Genomic DNA, 18,774 nt, shown 5'->3' with positions numbered 1-18,774 from the left:
GTCTGCGCGGTAGCACAGTGGTATCGTCACTGTCCTCCCCACACTGGGTGGAAAAGGCCTGGGTTCGAATCCCGTCGACGATGCAAGGAACTTTAATGGGCTTTTTTCACTCCGTGGCTGAGTTAGTTGGTCTCAGGCGTAGATAGCAAAGTTTTTCTCCCCAGTAACTGGGGTTTTTTCGTCCAGCAAAACAGGTAAATCAACCATAGAACATACGAAATTTACAGACACAAATACGGGTTAATGTATTTAATTACGGGCAACCCTAAAATAATAATTTTAAATAATTTTTTTCCTTCTATCCTCATCTAATTCACATGAGTACTAAAATCAAAAAATTCACAGGGTCAATTATTAGAATTTCCAGAGGGGAATGGAGTCTCTAGAAAGTCTCTCTTTGTCTACTACACTGGTGTGCAAAACTTAAGAACCAGTCAGGTTTTCACCTGTAGCTTCTCATAGGAGTGGCCTGGATATGGGGAAAGCATACCAAAGGAACTTCGTGAGGTACAGACATGATAAAGGAAACGACACCGACACAACAACGGGAACACAACGGTACAGAGGGACTTTATTCAAAAATGGCAACACAGCATTGGCTGTCATGATACAAATACATCATTGCTAAAGATGGAATAAAGGGAAGAGGTGGTCCTCAATAGGAGATATGGCCACCCCTGTCCATACTTAGAACAATGTTATTGATAAGTTCTTGCGGTAACATCATCCATTCCTCTGTCAGCGTCATCTTCAGTTAGTGAACATTTTTTGGTGGGTGTGGACGTGCCGCTAGGCGTCTCCCCAGAACGTTCCATATATGTTCGATGGGATTTCGATCGGTGGAACGGGCAGACCAATCCATACGAACAATGTCCTCACTTTTCCAAAGCATATCAACAGCTGCAGTGCGATGGGGTGTGGCGTTATCATCCATAAACACGACTCGGGGCCAATGGCCTTGGAACAGACGCACATGGCGAAGGATTATCTCAGTACAGCACCTGTTACAGTACCGCCTTCCAGTATCTGGAGTTGTGTACGTCCATCCAAGGCGCCTTCGTGGGCAGCAGCAGCAGTGCGTAGCACACGCTTCTTGATTAGACCGGGGTTCGACCCCGTGACCACCAAATACGGAGGATGCGGAAAGGTCAGGGAATGACCACCGCATATCCTCGGAGCAATATGGGCTTAGTTGCTAATGCTCCTAAAAACCAAAACAAACAACGTCCATCGAAGATAACGCTCGCCAGACGAGAACACCTCGACCGCCATATCGATCCCTTTCAGTGATGTTTTCAGGGTAATACCGTGTACAAAGTACAAAGTATGTTGAGGGTCAAACGGCACCAGGAATTTCTCCCATCTCCGCGAGTGTTCGCTGTATCGAGGGACAGTACTCTGTCAAGACCAGAGATTTATGTGGATTGTGTGTTGTGTAGTATGTTGTGCCCATTATTCTTCTGGCCTATTGGCCGTCGAGCCCCTGATGGGGCTCGACGGCCAATAACGGCGTTGTCCGTACTATGCCAACGAGGAGGCTGGCCAGGTGTACCTTAAAATTTATTATACTCTGGCAGGTCCCGCCGCCTAATTTCCTGGGATTTCAGCGGATGGGTCCTATAGGGGGAAAAAAAAACAAAACGGTGGTATAGTTGCAAAATCGCTATTACGAGATAGTATGTGGGGTTTGTTCCCCGAAATTACCATGGGGTTGTACGCTAAAATGACAAGTTCTAGAGGCCTAATGGGGCGGGCAATAATTTTGGTGCTAATTTAAATTTGGATGCGTGGGGCTTTCGCGGTGTGTAGTCAAAGAGAAGGGTAGGGAGACTGAAGGCTGGGGGGAAAAGAAAGAGAAGTAAGGGGCCGATAGGGTAGATGGCCCCTGCAGTCAGTGGGGCATGTCCATGCCCCACCAGAGGGAAAGGGGGATGGCAGGAGAAGAAGACAGCGAGCTATCTCCCCCCCCACCAAGGAATAGGAGTGAAAGGCTGGTCAAGGCTACCAGCCCAGATCGCTATATGGCTAGGTGGCAGCAATGTGCTGCAGTCATTTCTCTGAGCCCTTGCATGGTAGTCTTGTTGTCTTGATCAGGTTGTCAAATGCCTGTGCTGGATGAGGTTGTCTAATCGGGTTGTCACGTTAGGTGGATACATCTGTCGGTAATCATAGAGATTGTGACTTCAGGTAGACTCAGTTGTGAGGTTTAATTCCTTGGATGTTTCACTCTGGTGTCAGTTTATCATCTGGGAAGGTTACCGTGGTTGTGTAGGCTTTCTGCTGGTCTGCATGGCATGTTTGTTTACTGCAGTGGTTGAGGCTGTGGGAGCGTCCTTCTCCTTGTGAAGAGGTCCTGGGCCAGCTGCGCGAATGCCTTGTATGTGTCAACTTCAGTTATGGCGAGGTCTTCTTGATTACGGAGGTTAAGCTGTGTTCTAGTAATGAACCTACAATAGAGGTCCTCATATAGTGGGCAACTGTACATTAGGTGCTCCCACGTTTCACGTTCACCACAGAGGTAAAACGGTGTATCACTCAGTCCAAATCCTTGTAGTTTGTCTCTAATGGCCCCGTGTCCCGTCAGCAGGTAGGTTGTGTAGAAACCTGGTGAGAGCCACGCTGGATAATCCGGGTATACCAGCTGTATGTTGGGTAGAAATTTTCTAGTTATTGCACCTTTGCTGGAGATCTCCCAGCGGGCCTGCCAAGTTTGTTGGAGGTAAGCGGAGAGACGGTTCCTTTCTACTTTGGGATCATTTGACAGATCTATGGTGTAGTCGAGGCATGTTGCCGTTCTGCCTTTGGTCAGTTGATAGAGTAGCCCATGCTTAACAATCTCCAGGTCCAGAGGGAGGGATCCCGTCAGGGCCTGGAGTGCGTGGGTACTTACAGTGTTACATGCTCTCGAGATGGTTATGAGTATGTGTCGCTGCGTAGTCTCCAATTTTTTCCGGTTCACTGCAGTGGTCGCCTTGCGATACCATATTCCAGCAGCATATGTAATCGCTGGCAGGAAAATAGCTTTATAGTAGAGGCTGAGGGTTTTCCTCCTCAAACCCCATTCCTTGCGTGTGATTCGCGCAAAAAGTGCGGAGTATCCTCTAATTTTCTTCCGTAAGTGCACTATATGTGGTGTAAAGCTCAGGTTCTTGTCTAGTACGACTCCAAGGTGCTTTAATTCGGTGGTAAGTTTAATTGTGTTACCTTGTATCTTGATTTGAGGGGGTCGTCTGGTGTCTAGGGCTCCTTTTAATAATATAGATCTTGTCTTCGAGGATGAGATCTTCAAGTTATTGTTGTTAGCCCAGTCCTCTAGAGTTTCTATTGCTCTGTTGGCGGTGTTCTCCAGTTGCGTCCTAGATCCCCCAGGCAGCATCAGAACCACATCATCCGCATATGCTAGGGGAACGACGTCGCCGAGTTCCAGGTTCAAAAAGCCGTCTAGAACCAAGTTCCATAGGAGTGGACCCAGGATTGAGCCCTGTGGACATCCTCTGAATACTTCTCTTGTTACTGAACAGTATGGTGCTCTGACTGTCACGAACCTATTCGACAGGTAGGATTTGATGACTTGATACAGATTTGATGGCAGGTTGGCCTTCCGGAGTCGGGCCAGGACGCTTGGCCACCATAAAGTGTCAAAAGCCCCAGCAAAGTCTATTGCTATGACCAGAAAGTATTTCTGATCTGAGGTAGTTGCAGCATTGTGCCAACCTCTCGCCAGATTAGCTGACGTCCAGAATCACTAGAGACTGAACCTACTCTCATCAGTAAAGAGTACCTTACCCATTGCGCTGCTGTCCAGTCCTTGTGTTCGATGCACCACTGTAAACGGTGTCTCCGATGGGCAGGTGTTAAAGGGACACAACATACTGATCGTCGGGCAAACGTTCCACCTTTATGGAGTCGCCTAGCCACAGTAAACCGTGATATTCTGCGTCCTGTGCAGGTGGTTTGCAATGGATCCCGCTGTCTGGTGTCATTCCCTCTTGGCCTGTAGGAGTATATAGTCGTCATCGTTGTTTTTCGTGGACAACCACCACTGGTCCTTCGAACAGCTGTACCTGTCGTTCTGAAGGCCAACCACGCACGTGAGACGAGGCTATGGGCGATACCGAACTCTGCAGCCACACTCCTCGCACTTCGACCTTCCCAATTATTCGACCCCAGGTAAAGTAATCCAGATGTTGTCTACAGGCCATATTTCGTTGTCTGTGGCATTGTATGAAACCAATCGAACGTCTGTAACAGTCGTGCTCACCATTCGGTAATTTGCACATAACTGCTGCTTTTATGTTTACATGAGCCCTCTCATCACGATTCAAATTTTTGTATGTGCACCAGCTTTCTACTGAACGGCCACAGTTATTCAAATTGCCACAGGCTGTTTCGTTTGATTTTGTGGTTGTAACCTTTAGAAATAGTGTTGGTCCTTAAGTTTTGCATACCAGTGTATAATGCTGTTTTCCTGAGCATAGTCACCTATGCGGCAAGAGCTTGGTTTCACCGGGCCGCCAATTCCAAAATGAGGTTAAATCTGAATTCCGTCCGGCGGAACATGCTCCTCTCTATTCTCAGAGCATGCAGAACAGTTTCCACCGCTGCAGTGCAAGTTATTGTGGGGTCCCTTCCTTTGGATCTATTTCTCATCTATCGTGGTCCCTGCTATCGACATAAAAAAACAAATACCTTCAGATTTACGTGGTATTCCAGCTAAATTTAAATGAAGATCCTAAAAAGGAGAAATCCAGATGCTTTATCGAGATAATTAGTATCTGGCAGACTAGATGGGACACCACCCCACCCCACCCCACTTAGGGCTGCCACAAGAAAATTCCTGCCTGATGTGACCTTCTTGCTCTCTAAATCGGTTAAAACCTGGTGCTCTTTAACTATGGAAACTTACTTTCTGGTAACTAGACATGGCTCTCTCAATCAAAATCTTTATCTGTTTGGCTTGCACAACACAGACCTCTGACGCTGCGGGAATACAGAAGGTTGGAATCACCTGCTCTTTAACTGCGCAATCTACAACGATCTTAGGGTGAAGCTCTGAACTGACGTCCCAGATCTTTCTCCAGGGCGGGAGGAGGTGCTTCTGCAGAATAAGAACCACCTTTCAGCTCTTCAGAACTTTGCCTCCGAGGTGTTTGCTCGTAGAAAGAAAATCAACGCCGGAGTAGCGAACCAAAATAGTCCACCAAATACACCTGTGTGAGTGGGAAAACAGTTTGCTTCTTTGCTATCCTGGATAACAAAACATATACTTTCAGAGGACACTCAGAGATTTCTGTAGTGCTGGGCACCAAAACTAGCTATATTTTCTTCTATGGTTCGTGTACGCAAGAATTGTCATTGCAGTGATCCTAAAGGTCATCAGTTCGAATTGGTTATTTGGTTGTCTTTTTTTTTTTTTTTAGGAGCATTAGCAACTAAGGCCATATTGCTCCGGGGATATGCGGTGGTCATTCCCTGACCTTTCCGCACCCTCCGTATTTGGTGGTCACTGGCTCGAACCCCAGTCTAATCAAGAAGCGTGTGCTACGCACTGCTGCTCCTGCCCACCTGGCTACGGAGGAGGCGCCTCAGTTCGAATTCTGAATTATCCTGGATACAAAGAGTACTTATTGAAGACTACTTTTTTTTTTTTTTTTTTTATTATTATTCTTAACCAGCACTACTGTTTTTTTTTTTTTTTTTTTTTGTTAACCAGCACCAATGTTTTTTTTTTTATTTATTCTTATATATATATATCCCAACTAGCACCAATGTATTATTTTGTTTATTTATTTTTCCTTCCAACCAACACTACTGGCTTTTATGTGTATTTATTTTTTTCTTATTTTACTATATTTTATTTTATTTTATAACCAGCACCACGGGTTGGTTTTTCTCTCTGTCTCTCTCTCTTTTTTTTTTTTTTTTTTTTTACCCCAGAGGATCCTGGCCCACCTTTTGGCAACACTAGATGGGTCAGAGTCTCTTTTGCCTCCGAGGTGTTTGCTCGTAGTGCTCCACTGGAACTGGCCCACCTTCCCGTTATGTGGACGAGTACCCAGAATCATCTGTTCAGTTCGAGTTTCCCGGAAGTTTCGGGAGGCTGTAAAAATGTAAACCCCTGGCTTTTTGGCCGTGAAGGGCATTAAAGATATATATTCTCTCTCTCTCTCTCTCTCTCTCTCTCTCTCTCTCTCTCTCTCTCTCTCTCTCTCTCTCTCTCTCTCTCATCTATGTTCTGGGTAGCCAAGAGGACAGGACAGAATACACGGAAACCTACACCAACATATTTCTAGCCCTTTTGCAATTTACTTCTTCACAGAGACACGAGGCGGAGTTGAATAGACGTTCCAGGTGCCGCCCTATACATATACACATGTCTATATAACGCTACGGGCAAACCGGCAATGGGCGGGAGCCTTACTCGAAGAGGGGGCCCACTTTCAGGGTAAATATTTTCCAAAGTAGTGAAAAATTTTTTATAATAATAAATCAAGTAAGCGTGTAATATAAAAGCATTCTTAAACTTAATTTTAAGTGTTTAAATTTTATTCTTGTACCTTTTTATTGTACAATGTAAATTAAGTTAAAAGTTTATATTAAAACGTTTTTATTATTACTTTATTTTTCAAGTCAAACATAAAACATTTTCGACCTCTTAGTTTACATTTTTATCAAGGAATTATTATTCACAATATAAACATAAAACCTAATATTTGTATTTATAGATATGTGTGTAATATCCACTGAGTGATCACTGAATTATGACCACCTACCTAATACTTCGTACGCCCTCCTTTTGCTCTTAGTACAGCAGCTATCCGACGTGGCATTGATTCAACAAGATGTCGGAAGCGTTCGGGAGGTGTGGCCAACCAAGCCGCGGTCAGCAATGCAGGTATGGAGATGATTGGTATATCCAGACTCCTGATATGCCTTTCCATAGCGTCCCACAAGTGCTCTATGGAACTGATATCGGTGGGAGTTCGGAGGCCAATCGATATGCTGGAAGTCAGAACTGTGTTCTTCAAACCATTCCTGCACAACAAGTGCCCGATGGCTCGGCGCATTGTCATCTGGGAAGGCACCATCGCCATTCGGGAAAAAGTGTAACATAGCGGGGAGGGGGGTGTACACAGTCAGCAAGCAGTTGACGATAGCGTAGACCACTGATACGTTGTTCCACATGCACCAAGGGTCCAAGTTCCTGCCAGTGAAACAAGCCCCACACCATACAACCGCCTCCACCGGCCTACACTTTTGATACCATGCATGGTGAATCAAGAGCCTCATGTTGTTGACGCCAAATCCGTACACGACCATCCACGGTGTGGAGTAAATAACGTTACTCATCCGACCAGCACACCTTCTTCCAGTTTTCTAACGTCCAACTTGCATGCTCTTCGCACCAGGCGAGTCTTTTACGCCGATGAACCTTGGAGAGGATGCCGTAGGGGTTGTCTGCTGGTATAGCCCATACGTGACGCATGGTCATGTCAGATATTATTCCGGGTTGGCCCATGTTGTATTGGGTAGTCAACTCTTCATCAGTGCTGCACCTGTTCGCCTGTATGAGTCGTCGGACCCGACACTCACCTCTAACATCAACCTTTCGCTGACCTTTGCAGTTTTGCAAAGGGTAGTTGTTTGACCATTTTGATGCCAGTCCTGGTACACTTTAACTACGGCGGCTCTCGAACACCTCACCAGTTCAGCCGTTTGGGAAATCGAGGCACCAGCTCGTCGAGCACCCACAATCTGTCCTTTATCAAAGTCCGATAAATCCTTCCTTTTACCCATCATTCTCGGAATTTTACTGCCTACTGACACCTTATCTATGCTACGTAGATCGACTAACTGCGCACTCTAGTACCTCACGTGGTGAACGGGTCGCATTCCGTTTTCATAGGGGTGGTCATAATTCAGTGATCATTCTGTGTATATATTAAAGGGCTTAGAATTTAAATATGGCCGGGGATCTATTTCATCCTTAATCCGGCCCTGAAAACAGGCAAATTAACTAGAGAACACGTGCAATTTACAGACATAATACATAAAATGGGTATATATAAGAAATTATGGGTGGCCCTAATATAATTGTTTGAGTCTGCTTTATTGTGAAAATATTTTAAGACTGAGGCGGTTAGTCACCGGTCCCTTACGGACGAATAGCCTAATCCAGGGGAACTTGTCCATTATTTAGAAAGTGCGTTAAATTGAGCTCTGCTGAAGCACGGATTTGCGGTGTAAGTGAAAATAAAAATAAAATAACGAAAATTAAGCAAAATAATATATATAATAAATAAGTGAATAAAATAACAAAAAATTCAATCGAGACTATTATTTCGAATAAAGGAAATAACTTTATTCATTTTCAAAAGTTCGATCTAAATGTAAAACTTTCATATTTTTTCACTAAATTCATCTCTAATTTTATTTCACTTCGCACTGTAAAGGAAATACATTAAAAGAGCGCGGGTGATTATTCTTATAAAATTTCTTGTTTTTATTTTAACAGAAAGTGGTAGTGGCAACTGTTTACCAGCACGCGGTAGCGAAGATTCAGGGATTGGTACAAATAGCAATTTCAACAATAGTCCACATCATCAGCATCGACGCCCTTGTTTACAGATCGACATTCCCCAAGCGCAAGTTTATCGCACAAGTTCGTTTGTTGGGTCGTGTAACAGTACCCCACCCACTCCAACATTTGGCAGGAAGGATGGATTCTACAAGATACAACTTTCGGAAAAGTAAGTGTAACCACAAAACCTCAAGGCGTAAAATCCAAAATTTGTTTCTGTTTATATTTCTACCATTTTCTAATGAAGAAATAAATTACAAAGAAACCTTTTTAAAAAACTCTTAAGATCTATCGAAAAAAAATAATGCTGAATATAAAAAGAATTATAATAAGGATGCATTTTAAATATTTTAATTATTACATTGTTACTCATTTTAGCCATCGTTTTCAGTCTGTCGGTTGATTCAACCACTAGTCATTTGAGTTGCCCGAATTATTTGCTGTATTATTTTGCTTCAAAGGTGGTTATTGTACATATATCAGTTCTGATATTCCCTGTCAGAGATGTAGTAATTTGGAATCTCTTTTCGATCTTCTCTGGCTTAAAACTCCACCACATTCGGTTAAATTCATATGTTGCCTCTGTCGGGTTTTTCTTGCAGCAAACAGAACACACGCAATTTACGCACAATATATACGGAAGAATAGGGCCTTAGTCGCTAATGCTCCCAAAACCCAACAACAACAGCCTCTATCGTTCTCCCAACTCTACTAATCATTTGGAACTATCTGACTTTCTCCAATCCAACTTTCCTAACAGTGAGGTAATTTTCCTTGGTGATTTTAATGGTGACAACTCCAGCTCGTTTCCGTTTTCTAGTTACACGGACTCAGCTAGTCGAGATGCTGAGACGATTGAAATTATTAATGATCTCGCACAGGCTATTATTCATTTACCTACAAGAATACGAGACAATCCTAATCACACAGCCAACACGCTTGATCTTTTTCTCACAAGCCACCCTTCTAAGTACTCAGTCGAGGTGAGTGTCCTCTAGGCACCTCAGCTAACAACTTGGTAATGGTCTCTTCTCCAGTGGGGCCTTTCTCTCGTGGTCATTCCCAACGTCGTGTTGTTTGGCAATACAAAATGGAATGATCTGCGAGATTTCTTTTTTTCTTTTCCTTGGTCGGATTACTGTTTAAAATCTTTCTGACGTCAACGGTTGCTCTGATCATGTCAGTAAAATTCTTGCAGGGATAGAAACCTTTATTCCACACTCCACCTTAAAATCTTTTCCTTTATCTAAACCTCTTGTTTTCCAATATTCTAAGGCTGTTCAAGATAAGAACGTTGCATATCGCAATTGGCTTGTATCCAAATCTCCAGCTTCATTTTCTGCATACACCAAAGCTTTCAACAATTGTAAAGCAGTTATTAATCAGTCCAAACCAGATTTCGAACAGGCTAAGAGTAGAAAACTTGCTTCGTGTCTAAATGGTAGTCGAGCATTCTGGTCTCTTGCCAAAGCTATTGGCCGCAACTTTTGCCCATCGCTATTCCCACCTCTGCCAAAACCAGCTGGTTCTACTGCCACTTCAGCAAAGATAAAGCTGACTTGCTAGCTTCCTACTTTTCTTCCAATTCGTATATTGATGATCTTGCTAAACCTACCATTCCAAGTACACTACATTCAATGCCTCCTGTGTTCTTTCGTCAAAAGGATGTTAGAAGGATTTTGAACAATCTTGACGCTAAGAAAGCTCCAGGTTCTGATGGTATTTCTCCACCTGTTCTCAAAACCTGTGTTCCTAACTTACTCCTGTTCTATGTCGCTATTTTTCACTTTATTCCAAAGGTGGTTTCCCTACTGCTTGGAAATTTGCTCATATCCAGCCAGTTTCTAAAAAGGGTGACAAACCCTTCCCATCCAATTATCGTCCCATTGCAATTACTTCTACTCTTTCTAAAGTAATGGAGAAATCAATTAACCGCCAACTGTTTTTATCTAAAAACTTTCCATCTGATCAACGATCGCCAGTCTGGATTCCGTCAGTTTCGATCCACGTGATATTCTTTCTGGCTTATGTTACCCATCTGTGGACAAAAATCAGAGTTGGTCTTGAGTTTCTAAGGCTTTTGATCGTGTTTGGCATAAAGGACTACAAAATAGGCTTATATTTTATAGTTTGCCAACTGGGTTTTTTTTTTTTTTTGTAATTGGGCATCCAGTTTTCTCTCTGACGGCTCACTGCGGGTAATGGTAGATGGTTCTTCGTCTTCTAACTTCTCCACTAATGCTGGTGTTCGCCAAGGTTCAGTTCTTCCTCTCACTCTTTTCCTCTTGTATATTAATAACCTTCCATTGAACGTAAATCCTGCCCACAGTTTTGCTGATGATATCATTCCACATTTCAGGTTGAGGAATTTTACCCGCACAAACAGTTTCAACTTCTCGAATATCCGCTACCAATTCCTTAAATGCTGATCTCCAGGTAATTTTCCAGTGGGGCAAAGATAACTTAGTTGATTTCAATCCTTTTAAAACTAAGTCCTGTCTTATATTTCGCAAAAAAGGATTCTTCTGTTCCTCTGCATATCTTCAATGACACTGATTTCCTGGCACGATCATGTATCTCTAATGGGGATTACCCTGACTTCTCTCTTTTGGCATAAGCACAATACAAATATTGCTTCTTCTGCATCTAAAAAACTGGGTTTTCTCTTTCGCCGTTACGTTTTTTCCAAACAGCTGTTCACCCTGTACAAATCCCAAACCCCTCTATCATGGACTTTGTTCTCACATCTGAGGTGGGACCTCCCGAAACCTCTTTCAGGCGTCTAGATTCCATTCAAAATAGGGCAGTTAGGCTAATTAGTAACTCGTCTCTAACAGTCTCTTCACTTTCTGTCTCATAGACGTTGTTTCTGCTGCATGCCTTTTCCATAGACGCTTCCATTGGCACTGTTCTTCTGAATTAGCTTCTATAATTCTCGCTCTCGCTTCCAAAGCACGTGCCACAACCAGCCAACATCCTTTTACTGTCCGACTTCAAACGCAGGACCAACTTTTATTCTTCCTCATTTATTCAAATTCCCACTTCTGGAACAACTTTCCTTCGTACTTATTTTCTGAAAATTACAATTTATAGAAATTCAAGTCTAATATCGGCAAGTATCTTCTTTCATCTTCTCAACCTTTAGCTGATGCGTCGTACTAAGTACTATAAGTTCTAATACCTCTCGTGCTTGAGGTTTTCATAAAAAAAAAAAAGAAAAAAGAAGTCTTTGTAGCAGTATAGAGAAATACAAACACGAAGTATTTCTATTGTGATGAAGCTGTAGTTTCGGGCAGAAGGCCATCTGAATTCGTTGATTTTTATTTTATTCCTCTGAGGAGTTGTGTGTTGCAACATAACCATGGAATATCGACAGAAGGCACTTGAAATTGCATTTATTTCTATAGGACTGACTTTGTTTCGCCTATCCTTTATATGGAAATGGCCGATTGTGACACCTCCAACAACAGTAAGGCTGCGCTGCATGCACAGTATGTAACGGAATCCGGTGCTCCAAGCGACTGTCTGGGTCATCGGCCCCTAAGAACAGCATTGTCAGCAGTCATGTCTAATAGAGGTCGGAATTCACTTAGAAACCCGCTAACGCAAGCTGTGTTTGTTTTTGGAGAATGGGATGAAGTGCTATTGGAGTAACGATTCGCGTACGAAAAATGGTTTGGAGAACGCTTAACGAAGTAGCGACGCCAGTTTTCATCCAACAATGAAGTTTAGCTGAGGAAGAAGAGGAGTCGTGGTATTGGTGACTTTTTAGTGACGAGTGACCACACGAATATGTTCTATATTTAAATAAATTCTCTGATCACATAAAGTTCACAAGACAAACACAGAGAGAGGGAGGGAGGGAGGTGGTTCCTTGTTGATAGACTTGAGAAGATTTGCTTTCTTTTGGTGAAAACAACAGAGCAGAATTGTTGTAGAGCTGAGAACGATTGAGAATTTTCAGTCAGTGCCACTTCATTTCCTTCAGAGAAGTTGCTGACAGCAGCTTGTGGAGATCTGTCGTCGTGGTATAGGCTGCAGCGATACAGAATGTGTGTCCAGGTTTCCTCAGCACCACACAAGCAGAGATTGGCGTCAGACAAGCCAAATTGAAAGAGTTTGGAGTTGATGGAGCCGTGCCCAGTAAGTATATACGATGTTGTTAGGCTGGGAGAAAACCATTGGCGGACGTTCTTGTTGAGAGGGAAGGTAACTGCAGGAACAAAAGAGCGGGTGACTTGACCAGTAGTACTGGAATCTCATCTTGATTGCCACACGATGATAAGTTCATTCCTTTATTTATACTTGACTTCTTGATTAGCTCAGAAAGAGTTATATTGGCTGATTGTTCTAGTTGAAGACGCGATCGACCTGGAATTAGAAGAACCAAATCATCGGCGTAGGCGAAGGCAGAGGTATTTTCAGATTTTTGCATGCGCCAGCTGTCCAAAACTATATTCCAGAAGAGGGGTCCCAGAACTGATCCCTGGGGGCATCCTCTTGAGATGGTCCTTGAGACAGACTGCTGTTTCGAGATTACTTGGATGAGTCTATTTTGGAAGTAGCTTCTAATAACTTGGAATAGTTGCTGAGAGCACTTGGCTTTGGTAAGACGATTGAGAGCGCTCTCCCACCAGAGGGAATCGAAAGCTCCCTCGAAGTCAATGAATATGGCCAATTCATATTTAGCCCTCGAAGCTGATATTCCCTTCTTGAAGCCAAATTGGGATGGAGACATTAAGTTTTGACCGTCAGTTAAATCTGCTACTCGGGTGCTAACAATCTTTCAAATAGTTTGCCAAAAGAGAGATGGGTCTGTATGCTTTGGGATCAAATTTATTTTTGTCAGGCTTGTGAATAATTTTGATCAAAGCTACCTTCAGAGAGAGTAGGAAAAATCCCCTCAGTAAGACATTTGTTGTACATAGAAGTATTTCTGGAAAGATTTCGGCAAATTTGATAATTACAGTATTTTCCACAAAATCTAAATCTGGACATTTATGGTTATTTATTTTGCTTAGGACTAGCTTTAGGTCGGGAAGAGTGAAGAGATCCGTTTAATATGAGCAGTGGTAGGTTGAGTTGCTATTCCTAATAGATATTTGTTGTGGAGTTTGTGGTGAGATCGTCCAGGGGATTCAAGCGATCCAGGATGGCATTAACTGAGTTATTCCAGTTAGTGGTTTCTGTATCGTTGTTCACTACAGTGTTGTACTCTTCATGAGAGTGAAACTGCAGACTGAAAGAGATGATGCTTTTTTGGAGGTATGGAAGAGTGGGAACATTTGCGTTGAAAGTTGTGCAGATAAGTGAGTCAAGAAGAGAAAGAAAGCCTTGTGTGGCATCGGAAGGCAGTGATAATGGCCAGTTGTGCAGATAAGTGAGCCAAGAAAAGAAAGAAAGCATGGTCCGGCATCGGAAGGCAGAGTGCCCAAGAAATGAAAGAAATCCTGTCCGCCAATAAGGAAAGCAGAGTGTCCAAGAAATGGAAGAAAGCCTGTCTGCCACGAAGGAAGCCTGAACGCAAGGAAATTGGAAGTAGCGGCCATTCCGGAATGTAAGTCTGCTCCTGTTTTTTTCTTGAATCCTGAACTCAAGGACTCATAACCTAGCTCTATAAGCAATTCAGTGATATTCCTTAAAAAAAACAAAAACATTCCTGTTGTATTACGCAAGTTAATTACTAAGATTGAGATAATTTGTCATGAATGTAAAAGATTTCGAAATAACGTAAGGGTGGCAAAGGGGATGACTAAGATGATAACTAGAGAGTAATTAAGACAGAATGGGTGATCTGTAGTGAACATTATTGAGGTAAGAGGTAATATATTTGTAATACATTTTGATGATACAAAGGCTAGACAAATGTAAACAAAAAGAGTAATAAGAGCTGAAATGTTTTTTTTTTTTTTTTTTTTTTTTATGTGAACCCCAAACACGAGAGGTATTAGAACCTATAGTACTTATTACCGTGCTTGGGGTTGCTGTAAGTGATAAAAATTCTTAATAAGAGAATGATTGAGTAATTATCGAGGATTAATATTTAGTAAGATACAACTGATACAAATTAATGTTAATAATTTGTAAATTGAGAATAGTTGATGAGAGAGAGACAGTGTATTGTACTAGTATGGGTCATATATATGGAACTGGGTATGCATTTATGTAATTATTTTTTTTTATGTAAATGTTGCATATAATGTTCATTAAAGATTGTAAATTTCTATAACGCTCCCAGGGTATATGGTATATTCATTAGTTTTAATTCTATACATAAAGCTCTTTAACACGTTCTACCTACAATATTTTATACTTAAAATATTTTATATATACATATACACATTATGGTTGTAGGGTACGTTCTGCTATAGCAGTGTCCCTGATCCATAAGTTATGTTATTGTAATTCAGACTTATCTAATTTCAAACTTAATTTTACCCCCTCCCCCCATATCATATAGCTTCTCTATATCATTATTCTTGATTATATATATATATAAAGAAAAGTACCTCACCAGTAAACGTTGGTTCATACGCACCAAGGGCCCTAGTTCTTCAGCAAAACGTGTCCCATACTTAGCAACCACTGCCACCCACCTGGATAATGGTCACCATGCACGATGCGTTCATAGACACGTGTTGCTTGCGCCACACGAAGGCATCCATCAGCGTGCTGCACCGCGTATTTGGACTCATTCGACCAGCACACTCGTTTCGTTCTCCAGTGTCCAACAAGCGTCTTGTTGACACCACAGCATTTGGGACGATGAGGAGAGGACGTCTCTTGGGTCATCTGAGTGCGAGGCGCATCGTAATTTGTGATATTGTTCTTGCATTCCTCATATTGTATTGCGGTGTCAACTATTGCACAGTGACCTGCCATGGACTCGCTGCACTCTTCGCTCACCACGAATATTCACCTTGCATAATCGTTTATAGTTCTGTCGGCAAGAGGTGGTGTGATACATTCGACGCTATTGTTTGTACACCTTAATCACACTCGGCCGTCAGCAACCGACAAGGAATGCCGTTTCCCATAAGGAAGAATCCGGCGCACGAGCTCCTACAATCATGCCCTTTTGAAACTCCTGGATATCTTTACTACGTCCCATATCCGCAACGTTATCTCTCTGACTTCCAAGACCAGATGCAAATTACCACTGCTGTTTATTTAACGTATGAAGCTGTTCAGCTTTTTATACTGCGATCTATGCGGCATAGTGCATAAGAGATGGGGTGGTCATAATTCAGTGATCATTGAGTGTATATTAGACGAATGTGAATTTCAGCGAATGTCATATTGAGCTTCCTCTAAAAAATGTTGTGTTACTTCTTTTCAGCGATTCCATTGCAGCCATGCTGAGTGCTGTTTATGCAAAATTGTTAGTTGTGATGGGAATCTGTTTTCCATTGGCAGAAGTTATTTCTCATCGCATTCCAATCTCCTATTATGAGGTGAGTTCAAAATAAAATGAAATCCGTTAAATTATAAATGTATCCAGTGCTCTAATTGAATCGGAATGCAGCGATGTTAAGGTTTATAAGTTTCCTTTTGAAAAATTAAAATATAGTTTGTAAATTTCCACAAAAAAGTTTTCCAAAATGTTAAGATGGCCACTGTCCATTAATAAGTTGGAGCGCATTCGTATATTGTGGCGCAGGAATATCAGAACCAATGAAAACTTGTGTATAACGCTTTCAAGGGTTCATTTAAAAAAATATATAAACAAATATATATTTAAAGCTCTTTTGCCAAGCATTAAAAATAGGGAAAAAAATAATACAGTATATGTGTGTATATATATATATATGTGTGTGTGTGTGTGTGTGTGTGTGTGTGTGTGTGTATATAATGTTATTTCCATTGCCAAATATTAGCGTGTAGAACATTCTCCAGTTCTCGCAATGAATGCATCATATAAGAAACCTTTGCAACACTTTAAACTCACAGACTGAATGGTACAGCTAAAATCTGTCGTATTATTGCTGTTAAATACTTTGAATTTTCATATTAATTTTTTTGCATTACACAATTATGATAATTTCTTCACTTGAGAATACTATACGGTTGAAGATTCATTATTAAAAATAAAAATGAAACACCGTTAAATCATAATAAGACATTGAAATAAAATAACGAGGTGATACAGTCATTGAAATAGCCCATGTGCTAAAATAAAGGCATTCCTTCATCTGTGTTCAGCCAAACATGATCACATCAACATCTGGAACACGGTTGTTTGGCGTTTACCAGGCAGACATCTCCGCAGTAGCCCCTCCTTGTGCTCAAGGCTCCAGAGGTTACAGAATTTCAAGAGACATTTCTCAAATGTGACTCTGGACACTCAACTCGCTCAATATCGACATCGACCTGTGGTTTATTGACAAGGTATATCGCGATGGCATCTTGGCCTATCTTTCTGTTTGTAAAGGGCAATTATGTAAGTGCCGGTCTTAGTTAGCCGATGTCATTTCATGTTATGATCAACTTGTAGTCCTGTTTCGTTTTAATTACTATTTCATTATTACACTTTTATTATTTTTTTTTCTAATAAAAAAATGATAATCAAAGTGTAATATTGTGATCTCTCCCTGGCTTTCTGTATCAGGAATCACTATTGTATACAATTTATGTTAATCAAGAATCTTCTTATTATGTATTTAACATTAAATTATTTGAATAACATGTAGTGAGTAATGTGTTAAGTTATGAGCATAAAACAAACTTCCTGGTGAATTTAAACTTTTCAGATTGATATTAGCTGATTATCTAATTAGAAATAATTCGTGAAATGCAAATTTTACATAAGGGACGCTTATAAATAAAGAAATCTGGGTGATAGACTGGATAAAAAAACCGATATTTAATCGCTTTCAAATGAATGGAAACTGAAGTACGTGTTACTGTTGTCATATGTCGCAAAAATGGCTCTTCTGTCTTAATGCGTTAAACCTTTTGAAGAGAAAGAGAGATGAAGAATCCCAGTTAATATTTCGTTAAAATGGACGAGAAGTGGACATCGTGCCCCTAAAACCGTTAGAATAAAACTCCTAATGAAACAGCTGAGGAAACGTCCCAAACTCTTTGAATTGTTTCAACTTCATTCTGGAGATGTTGCTAAATGTTTTAATAATCCACAGAGGACAGTTTTTTAAAAATCATAACACAAATTGGAGGAATCGGGTTAAGTTCTGCAGGCCGTGACATCGTGTATGGGTTCAGATCTGAAGGAGGACGAACCTGACGAGGTTTAGTCCGGCTTGGTTAAAGTTACATCAATACAAGATCAAATCAGTTTAATCAATAACCCAGAATTGTAAGATGGATTTTGCTAGTTTTTTTTTTTTTTTTTAGTCAAGATCAGAAGAAAACTCAGCCTGGCTAGCTAATGTGCTGTGGACATAATGTTTGGTTTGGGGCACAAAAGGTGATTTCCCACAACTGCTCCATTGTTTCTTTTGTGCGGTAGGCAGAACTCTGTAAAAGCCAGAAATGTGAGTTGTGTGTTGTTTTTTTGTAAGTGTATGTTGGGTTGTATTGTTTATCTAGCTTTCTGCCGCAGGGCACCTAGTGAGACTCCGCCTGCAATTCCTCTGGGAGGTAAGCCAGCCAGTCTCTTATTCTCTGGCTGGTCTCTGCCAGGGTCGCCTGAGCTTCCTGACAGACTATAAAAAAAAAACAAACAAAAAAAAAAAAAAAAAAACTAGAGTGTGTGGGGTTTAGAGAAGGAAAAAAATGGGGGGGGGGGGGAACAGTAAAAAATATGGGGAATTAGGTGAAGGAATCCCCAAGGAAGGTGAAATTGAATTCCACCAGGTGAAAAAGGGATAAGGGTAGGGTGATTAAAGGGCACTAGGCAAGGGATCCTAGTGCGATTCACCAGAACTCTTGACTGCGGTATTCCGCTGATAGTCAAGCCAGGTGTTGTCAGTCCACTTGGGAACGTCTAAATTGGTGGTTGTCGGTTTCAGCAGGGCTGTCTAGAAATGGTCAGGAATTGTCCTACATATAGTTCTGTTACTACTGGCGGGCGTCATGGTCCGGTGTCGCTGTTGTGGAGCATCTTGTTCGGGTCTATGTCGTGCTGTGCTTGTGAAAAGATTCCTTGCAAAGTAGGAGAAGGCACTATATTCCTCATCGGAGTCTAGAAGGTGAGATTCTTGATTCTTCGGTATATATCTTACCTTGGTAAT

The 18,774-nt window shown here is 41.6% G+C and overlaps 1 protein-coding gene across 3 annotated transcripts in view; it reads left to right on the top strand.

Moving 5' to 3' along the window:
* The window catches only part of LOC150090752 (proton channel OtopLc-like), a 181,137-nt gene that overhangs the window by 101,572 nt on the left and 60,791 nt on the right, over positions 1 to 18,774 (top strand). For all 3 annotated transcript variants that reach the window (XM_090372422.1, XM_090372427.1, XM_090372430.1), the window contains 2 exons: positions 8,516 to 8,750; positions 15,921 to 16,035. In XM_090372422.1, the coding sequence (XP_090228548.1) occupies positions 8,516 to 8,750; positions 15,921 to 16,035 (350 nt within the window). The remainder of the gene's footprint in view (positions 1 to 8,515; positions 8,751 to 15,920; positions 16,036 to 18,774) is intronic.

This window comes from Mastigoproctus giganteus, chromosome 1, assembly GCF_048544385.1.
Source record: "Mastigoproctus giganteus isolate SK-2022 chromosome 1, ASM4854438v1, whole genome shotgun sequence".
In the NCBI taxonomy this organism is placed as follows: domain Eukaryota; kingdom Metazoa; phylum Arthropoda; class Arachnida; order Uropygi; family Thelyphonidae; genus Mastigoproctus; species Mastigoproctus giganteus.
The sequence above is the reverse complement of the archived record's forward strand: the minus strand, read 5'-3'. Positions and strand labels throughout refer to the sequence as shown.